Below are 10,001 nucleotides of genomic sequence, written 5' to 3'. Positions count from 1 at the left end.
CCAGATAAAAGACTTTGTACGTGAGGAGGTGGCTCGACAGCTGTCACTTCTTCACGGCGTGCAGGGGCCTCCCTCCAACCTGGATCCGACCCTACAAACTGTGATTCGCGAGCAAGTGACCGAAGAGCTCCCACCTGTTCGTCCGCCGGTTCCTGCTGCAGCGCCGCTCATATACGGCGATGCCGTCCGAAAACCAAAAGCCGAGCCGTTTGTCCTGTTCTACCCTCCGACGCCGCCGCCTGCTTTTCCAACCCGACCACCTCCTGCTCGTGTCAACCCTTGGCGCTCCCGTGACAACCTGCCCATTTGCTATGCATGTGGTGTCCCTGGGCGCCTCTGCCGACGCCGTGTGCCACCACCCGTGGATGACCCCAGAACCTACGTCTACGCGGCACCACAGCCCCCGCCACGTCCGTCGGCTCCCGAACAGCTTGATGCCTCCGATTGCCGCCCGTATTGTCGCCGCCGTTCGCCATCCCCGCGGTGCCGTTCTGTTTCGCCACTGCGTCCTCATTCCCCTATGCGCTAGGAACACTAGTTGCCGCAGTTCCCGAGGCAAGAATTGTTTAATCGGCGACAAGTTCAAGGCCTCGTTTCTCCCCAGCGAATGTGCTGGACGTTTCTGTGGAGGGCCATACCGCCTTGGCGCTTGGCGATACTGGCGCTGCTGTTTCTGTGATGAATGAGAACCTGTGCCGCAAACTTCGCAAAGTGACGACGCTGTTATCCGGATTTTCGCTTCATACAGCTAATGCGCAGCGAATCTCGCCTTTAGCCGCCTGCACAGCCCGGCCCATCATTCACGGTTCTTTATATACTGTTGAATTCGTCGTTCTCTCATCGTGCTCGCATGACATTATTTTCATTTTTCATTTCATTTATTGAACCCTCAAGGCCAAAGGCATTAAAGAGGGGAGTGGTTACAAAACATGAAGATACATAAACAGATGCAATGCATGATACAAAACAAAGATTATATTCCTGTTATACAATGTTAGCTAGTGCAGAACGAAAATGCCGGTTATCACTTATGTCGACGATATCTGCGGGAAGGCGGTTCCATTCGCGTGATGTACGAGGCAAGAAAGACTGAAATGAAGTTACAGTGTTACACGTTTCAATGCCAACTTTGTGACGATGATCAATGCGGTTTGACACCTATCTGGGGGAGGAAATGAGGGCATCATGCAGCATGGGATGATGGTATAGCTTATGAAAGAGGCTCAAACGAATTATCTGCCGGCGGGATGCTAAAAGAGGCAAAGAAAGATTAGCTTTCATGCTTGTTACACTTGCGGTACGGTTAAAGTTGGACAGGATAAAGCGTGCAGCGTTATTTTGAACTAGCTCAAGCAAAGTTTTCAGTTTATCATGATGGGGATCCCATATGGCGGCGGCGTATTCCAGATTAGGACGTATTAGTGTTTTATAAAGCAATAATTTTAAGGAAGACGGAGTTTTGGAAAAGTTACGGCGGACATAGCCCAACATGCGGTTAGCTTTGTTAGCAATGTACTCAATATGGCGCTTCCAGTTAATGTCAGCAGAAATATGAACACCCAGGTATTTATATGAAGTAACCGCTTCTAAGGGAACGTTATTTAGGTAGTATACAGGCGGAGCGTTGGCACTTCTTGATATTCGCATAATTTTGCACTTATTAGTGTTAAGTTCCATAAGCCATTCATTACACCAAAGAGAAATATTAGAGAGATCAGGCTGAAGAAGGTTAGCATCGTCGGGGGATTTTATTTCGCGGAAAACAACACAGTCGTCAGCAAACAAAAGAATGTTAGATGATACAATGGAAGGGAGCTCGTTGATGTAAATAAGAAATAAAAGGGGTCCGAGCACGGAGCTTTGTGGCACGCCCGAGTAAACTTCGCTGAAAGGTGAGTTAAAATTATTAGCGGAAACGAAGTGCGATCGGTTAAGAAGAAAGTATTCAATCCATTTCAGAACGTTGTAGTCGATATTCAGTTGGGTTAGCTTTAAAAATAATAAGCGGTGACATACCTTGTCGAATGCCTTAGAATAATCAAGGAAAATGCAGTCAGCTTCTGATGCGCGATCTAAAATATGATGAAGTTTTATAGTGAAGCTGGCAAGTTGGGTTTCGCAAGAAAATGACTTCCGAAAGCCGTGCTGTGCGGGTGTAAAAAAGGAATTAGACTCGAGAAAGTTCACAAGGTTAGTGAAAGTGACGTGTTCTAATAGTTTGCAACAAGTACTAGTAAGCGAGATGGGGCGATAATTTGTAGGGGAGGTTCGACTTCCTGATTTGAATAATGGAACCACCTTCCCGACTTTCCATTGTGTTGGCAGAATGGAATTATCGAGAGTCTGCTGAAAAATCTTTGTTTGTATTAAGGAGCTAGAGGCAATTGCTGCAATTGAGTGGGCACGGCGGAGGCGTTGGAACCATGCGGCTAACAAATCCGTTCCTGTTTTTTGTCCAGGCCGTGTTTTTCGTGAACGTGGAACCCGCATCACAGGGGGCGTACCACGACAGCACTGGAAATTGGACCGACCATCGTGTTTCCGGCCTGATTTCTTCATCGGAATGCATCGCGAAGACCAAACTGATAGGACTGCGCAACTGGACACCACTACTGCATGCGCATCGCACGCCACCATCGACTACGTCACCAGTCACAGCACATAAAAGAGAAGCTTCTGCCCGGTTCGCGACCAGTGGGCACGGCGGAGGCGTTGGAACCATGCGGCTAACAAATCCGTTCCTGTTTTTTGTCCAGGTAAGAGAAAAACAGCCTGTTTACTCTTACCGCAGTGACAATGTGTGCCTACTGCTTCTGCCGTGCCCACGGCCGTTAGTTACGCTCCTTACAGCAATGTATCATTGTTTTGCTGACGTGCTTGCTATGTGTGGTGACGTAGAACCAAACCCAGGTCCTTCGACACAGGAAATGCTGCAAACAATAATGGAAGATCTTAAACAGCTGAAACAAAATACAAGCTCTACTAACACGAGACTGTCTGCTATCGAAAAGAAGCTAGACGATATTTCCTCAACGGTTACTGACTACACCTCTAAAGTAGAATCACTGGAAAAAACTGTCGACAGTCTACTTATGAAAGTAGACGACCTAGAGAATAGAAGCAGGCGGAACAATCTAATTGTGTATGGAGTTAAGGAAACCGAGGACGAAACGCCCCAAGACCTTGAGAACATGGTCTGCAAGGATGTTCTTCTGGACCGGTTGAAAATTTCGGATGTGGCTATTGAGCGTATCCACAGAATAGGGAAGCCAGCTGAGGACAAATGCAGACCAGTTATCTTTAAGTTAGTTGACGGGAGGGTCAAAGAGAGAATTCTCAAAAGCTGTAGAAATCTGAAAAACTCAGGCTATAGTATATCCGAGGACTTCTCCCCTCGCGTTCAGTCAATACGAAAGAAGCTTTGGGAAAGTGCGAAACAGCAAAGGTTGAAAGGAGAGAAGGTCATGCTCAAGTTTGACAAAATTAAAATAAACGGCAAACTGTATCGATGGGACGACGCTCGCAATGAAAGAGTTCCCTGCGCTCCAAAGTGATGGTCTGTTTCCAAACTCGTGTCCGCACAAAGTAACACACAGAGCTCAGGAGCACTAAGAACACAGACATCCTTGAATTCCTTTTCCGTGCTTAACATTAATGCTAGAAGCATAGTAAATAAATTCGACGAACTTGAAAGCCTCCTCTTCACACACGATCCTGACGCTGCTGTTCTGACAGAAACATGGCTTCATGATACAATTCCGAATGATGCAGTTATCACATCCGATCAATACGAAATCGTTCGTCGCGACCGCACTTCAAGAGGGGGCGGTGTCGCTATTCTGATAAAGAAAGGCATTGACTATACGCTGATACCGCATCACACCAACACTGAAATGGTTTGGGTTGTTCTCCGTCTTCTTCAGCTTAGTCTTTTAATAGGTGTTATTTATCGACCACCGAATGCTGATACTTCTGTACTGGACAACTTGCACGACTTTTTAAATGAACATACAAAGCGCTATAGCCATGTTATCGTATGCGGCGATTTTAACTTGCCAAACATCAACTGGGATTCTCTGTGCGATCAAACTTTGTGTGCTAACTCGGATGCTTTGCTCAGCATTGCTTTCAACTATAACTTAAACCAGGTTGTTCAGAAACCTACGCGCATTACAGAAAATACCAGTTCTCTTCTTGACCTAGTATTTATATCGGACCCTGTTAGTCAATTGGGCTTTTCGACAGATGTCTTTCCCGGAATATCAGACCATGAGGCGGTGCTCTTTAAAAGCGAATTGCTGCGACCAGTAATTGTTCATCAGGCAGGAAAAGTGTTTCGCGACATCAACAATGCTCAGGATGAAAGCGTTCTAGATCAGCTTGAACTTGCGTATGAATCCATTGCCAAAAAATACACTGATGGGCGTACAAGTGTGAACGACTTGTGGTTAGAATTCAAAAGTACGGTTCATCAATGTATCAACAAGTACGTGCCGCTTAAACATAAGAAGCTGAAAATGGCGTGTCCCTGGATAACACGCGAGATCATACAGTTAAAACGTCGCTTATCAAGGTCAAGCAATAAAGTTGGTGGTGCTTTGCCGGCTCTTCGGGCTGAACTGCGTTCAAAAATAAAATCTTCACGGTACCACTTTTTTAATGTCAAGATGCACAATTTTCTAAAAACTGACCCCCAAAAGTTCTGGAGGCATGTGTCACAGAAAAAAGACCCGGTTAACAAACTTCTCCTTAACAACACAGTTGTTACCGACTCCCTCTGCTTAGCAACTGCCTTCAATGAGCACTTTTATTCTGTATTCCTGAGTAACAGCAACTCAGTCTCCGAATCTCGAACTAGCCATTTCAATCTGCCAGACCTAATTATTAACGAGGAGGGTATTGTTTCGGCTCTATTGGAGTTGAACACAAAAAAATCCTCTGGACCAGATGATATCCCTAACGCTTTTCTGTACAGATATGCTGAGTGGTGCGCTAAATACCTTTTAATTATATTTACTGAAAGTCTCAGGACAGGAGAAATTCCAAACGATTGGAAAACAGCAAAGGTGGTACCCATTCACAAATCAGGAGACAAGCTTTGCGTGAAGAATTACAGGCCAATTTCTTTGTTATGTACGTCCAGTAAGGTATTAGAACATTTTATTTTCAAGCACATAAGTTCATTCCTAGAGGGAAGCGTTTTTTTTATTGAAAGCCAGCATGGGTTTCGGCAAGGCTTGTCGACAGTGACGCAGCTTATTCATATTACAAATGAAATTATGATGACGCTAGACAATAATGGACAGGTAGATTTAATTTTCATTGACTTCGAAAAAGCGTTTGACCGGGTATCGCATGGCAATCTTTTGTTAACAATAAGGTGGTGGTTAAATAATCGGCAAGTAGTAAAATGGTTAGATTCCTACCTTACACAGCGGCATCAGTTTGTTCAGATATCTGAATCTAATTCCACAAAAGCGCCAGTACTTTCAGGAGTTCCCCAGGGCTCAGTCCTTGGGCCGCTTCTCTTCCTTATTTATTTGAACGACCTGTCCTTCAACTCACGCATACGCTGTCGGTTCTTCGCCGACGACTGTGTTATATACCATAGTATCACATCAGTCGAAGACCAGGCACTCCTAACCGACTACTAACAGCAGTTTCCAGCTGGTGTTGTACTTGGCAAATGGGTATAAACAGTTCAAAATGTGGAAAAATGACAGTAACACGAAAGAAACAACCGCTCCAATGCACATACAAAATCAATGGCCTTCCGATCAACTCAGTGACTCAGGTGAAATATCTTGGGGTAACCATGACATCCAACCTGAACTGGAGCGTACACATCCAGTCCATTGTCTCAGCAGCGTCCAAAAAACTTCGGTTTTTAAAGCACCGCCTAAAGCATTGCACGAGCAAAACTAAACTGACAGCATACACATCACTTGTGCGTCCAGTGCTCGAATACGCCGACGCTGTATGGGATCCGCACACAAAAACGGATATAAAAATTCTTGAAGGCGTCCAGAGGAAAGCACTCCGGTTTATTTACCACGCTTATGGTCGGCAGGTCTCGGTATCTGATTTGCTCAACAGATCTGGGCTTCCCACGCTTGAATCCCGTCGAAAGCAGCACCGACTAAAAATGTTGTTCAATATCATACATAATAAAACAAAACTGAATTTTCAGAGTTACATGCAATACAACACAACACGCCCCACCCGTAACAAACACGAACGGACTATCTTGATGCCACGATGCCGAACAAAAGCATATTCTTGTTCCTTCTTTCCACGCACCATTTCCGAGTGGAACCGACTGCCAAGCGATATCACCAACCTGGTATCTTCAGAATCTTTTTTGTCTGCTGTTTCGGCTCATGCATCGCAGTAGCGCGTCTAGTACACAGTGTATTTCGATTTCCTTGTTTTTATTCTGTTCACTTAGTTTGTTTGACGTCGGTTGATTTGCCTGTACTTTTTTGCTTCCCGTTGGTCTTATTGAATTTTGTTCTCGTACTGTAATCGCCCTTTGTTGCTGTTATTTGGTTGTTAGTACTTTGTAATTTTTTCTTTTTTTTCTTTGTGCACTCCTGCCTTGACCGCCAAATGGCAGTCGGTAGTATTTATGAAATAAATAAATAAATAAATAAATTGTATTTTTTAAAAATTTAGCATGAATGCAGTCAAAACCGGGCGATGAATGAAGTTTTAGGGCATCAATAAGTTTAGCAACACCAGATGTATCGATGAAAATTTGAGGCATAGCAGGGTAATTATACCGGAGTGGAACGGGATGTGTGCTGTTTGATTGCGCGAGAAGTTCTGAATAAAGGTTTTGTTAAGTTCTGATGAGTTAAGTTGGGACTTTCTTTCCCAACATGAGGCCCTCATCGCCTGCGCTCGTGCCGAGCTCCACTTCTTCCGTGCAGTGCTACCTCGCCTGATAGTCATCTTCGTGGGGCAAACTGTCTGTGGCTGACGACATAGAGATTCCTCTATGCTCATCTGTTACTGTCTCTGTCTCCTGCCTCACCCCATATGACGGCGCCGTCGTCTTTACTCCATCCGACGTCTTCATCTCTCGACACGGTCTGCCTCTGCCATTCGCTGTGCTCACTGTTCAAGACTGCTCCAGCCTCATCCCGATCTCGAACCTTCTTTTCAGCCCCTGCATATTTCTCCGTGGCAAATGCCTTGGCCACATTTAGCCCGTCGACTGTTTGCTCGATCCCGAACGTTGCGCCGAATCATTTTCTCTTGCTACTAATTCTCTAACTTTGCCCGCATCTCCCGCTTTGGCCACAGACAAGGCCTTTGCTGATTCCGTCGACGCCAGTCTTGCCACACCACAACGCGCCCGACTTCTTCACGTACTGAACCAATTTCGCTCTTCTTTCGACGTAGCTCAAAACCGACTCAGCCGCACGTCTACCGTGACCCACGAGATCGGCACTGGAGCTCACTTGCCGCTTCGTCAACGCCCGTACCGATTTTCGGGAGCCGAACGCCAGATTATCAACACTTAGGTGGACGACATGCTTGAGTGAGGCGTCATTCAACCATCCAGTAGTCCATGAGCCTCTCCTGTCGTCCTTGTGAAGAAAAAAGATGGCACAATATGGTTCTGTGTCGATTATCGGCGGCTTAATAAAATCACCCGCAAAGACGTTTACCTGCTGCCGCGAATCGATGACGCCCTTGACTGCCTCCAGTGTGCGGAGTTCCTTTAGACTCGTGGTCATCTTTAGACTTGCGTTCGGGGTATTGGCAGGTCCCTGTGGCGGAGTCTGACCGTGCCAAGACGGCTTTTGTTGCACCAGATGGCCTGTACGAATTTACCGTCATGCCTTTCGGCCTTTGTAATGCCCCAGCGACTTTCGAGCGAATGATGGACTCCATTTTACGCGGCCTGAAGTGGACCACGTGCCTGTGCTACTTAGACGACATTGTCGTCTTCGCGCCTGATTTTGAGACTCACCTTCACCGCTTGGAGTACGTGTTGGCATGTTTAACTGCCGCGGGGCTTCAACTTAATCTCAAAAATTGTCCCTTTGGCGCCCGAAAACTGACAATTTTAGGTCACGTCGTCTCTAAAGACGGCGTGCTTCCTGACCCAGCCAAACATAGTGTCATCGCTGAGTTCTCCAAGCCGTCGACTCTGAAGGAACTTCGCAGCTTTCTCGGCCTGTGTTCTTAATTTCGACGTTTCGTCCGAAATTTCGCCTCTAACATCGCACCACTTACGAACCTTCTTAGGGGCGCCAACAACCTGTCCGATTGGTCACCCGACTGCGATGACGCCTTCATCACCTTACGCCGGCTGCTCACAGCGCCTCCCATTTTACGGCAGTTCGACACCAGTGGTCCCACTGAAATTCACAGTGATGCCAGTGGCGTTGGCCTCGGTGCTGTCCTTACGCAACGTAAACCCGGATTTCCCGAGTATGTCGTTGCCTACGCGAGCCGTGCACTGACAAAACCGGAATCCAACTACTCCGTAACCGAGAAGGAATGCTTGGCGATTGTTTTGTGCGTTCGGAATGTTTCGCTGTTACGTTTATGGCCGCCCTTTCGATATCATCACGGACCATCATTCTCTGTGCTGGCTGGCCTCCTTGAAAGACCCTACAGGCCGCCTCGCTTGCTGGGCCCTACACCTACAAGAATATGATATCCATGTCATCTATCGCTCCAGCCGAAAACATAAGGACGCCGACGCTTTGTCCCGCTCTCCACTGCCGCCAGACGTTGTCTGCCACTCGCCAGTCGGTTGCGCTTCGCTGTCGTTTCCAACAGATACCATGGGCAGCGAGCAACAAACAGACTCCTGGATATCTTCTCTTGTACGTTTTTTTCTCAAATTCCTCGGCGGCACACGTGCCTCGTGTCCTACGCCGCCAGGCTGCTCACTTCGCCATTCGTGATGGTCTGCTGTACCGCCGAAACTACGTCTCTACCGGCAGGAAGTGGTTGCTTGTCGTCCCTGTCCATCTGCGGTCGACATTCCGCGCCCTGTTTCACAACAACTCGTTGTCTGCTCATGCCGGTGCCTTTAAAACGTACACGCGACTCCGTCTCCGCTATTATTGGCGCGGTATGTTCACCTACGTCCGCAAATACGTCCGCTCGTGCCCTGACTGCCAACGTCGCAAGCCGGCTCCTCACCACTCAGTCGGCCAGATGCAGCCTCTCCCTTGCCCTTCCCGTCCTTTTGACAGAGTTGGGATTGACCTCTACGGCCCCCTTCCTTACACTGCTGCTGGCAACAGCAGGGTTATTGTAGCCGTCGACCACCTCACGGGTTACGCCGAAACCGCGGCTCTTCCTGCTGATACGGCACCACACATTGCCTCTTTCATCTTACATCACTTCATTCTTCGCAATAGAGCGCCCCGGGAACTGCTGAGCGACCGTGGACGCGTCTTTCTGTCCGAGGTCGTGGAATCTCTTCTCAAACAGTGTAAGATCACTCACCATACCACCACGGCCTACCATCCTCAGACTAACGGTTTGACGGAACGGTTTAACCGCACCTTGGGCGATATGCTGCCGATGTACGTGTCTTCCGACCACTCTGACTGGGACCGGATCCTACCGTTCATCACCTACGCCTGCAACACTGCCACGCAGACCACCACCGGCTTCTCGCCGTTCTTTCTTCTCTGCAGGCGAGAATCTTCCTTACCGAACAACACAGTACTTCCATACCGGCCCGACGAGTCTGAGTGCACCACTATTTCGAGGGCTTCCAAGCATGCCGAGGAGTGCCGTCAGCTCGCTCGGTCGTTAAAATCCGGCGAGCAGGGGCGTCGAAAAATCCGTTTCGACACAAGCCACACTGCTGACAGTTTTGTACCCGGCTCTCTCGTCCGGCTTCGTGTGCCGTCTACCACACCCGGCCTCTCCTCCAAGCTTCTCCCCAAGTACCACGGACCTTACCGCATCGTAGAGCGCGCTTCCCCGGTCAACTACGTTGTCGACCCCGTGACACCCGCCAC

At 47.9% G+C, this 10,001-nt stretch overlaps 1 protein-coding gene across 1 annotated transcript; it reads left to right on the top strand.

The window, feature by feature from the left end:
* The first annotated feature begins 2,423 nt into the window (after positions 1–2,423).
* LOC149338202 (uncharacterized) lies at positions 2,424–3,554 on the top strand. Its single transcript, XM_089550122.1, has one exon. The coding sequence runs from the start codon at positions 2,424–2,426 to the stop codon at positions 3,552–3,554; it is 1,131 nt and encodes a 376-aa protein (XP_089406248.1).
* The last annotated feature ends 6,447 nt before the right edge of the window (positions 3,555–10,001 follow it).

This window comes from Amblyomma mixtum, chromosome 6 (genome assembly GCF_055824585.1).
Source record: "Amblyomma mixtum isolate Tamu chromosome 6, ASM5582458v1, whole genome shotgun sequence".
NCBI lineage: Eukaryota > Metazoa > Arthropoda > Arachnida > Ixodida > Ixodidae > Amblyomma > Amblyomma mixtum.
This window is presented reverse-complemented; position numbering and strand designations above follow the sequence as displayed.

Bases quoted from the DNA above. Each gene is read 5' to 3' on its own strand.
- LOC149338202 (XM_089550122.1), top strand. From the start codon at position 2,424: ATGCGGCTAACAAATCCGTTCCTGTTTTTTGTCCAGGCCGTGTTTTTC.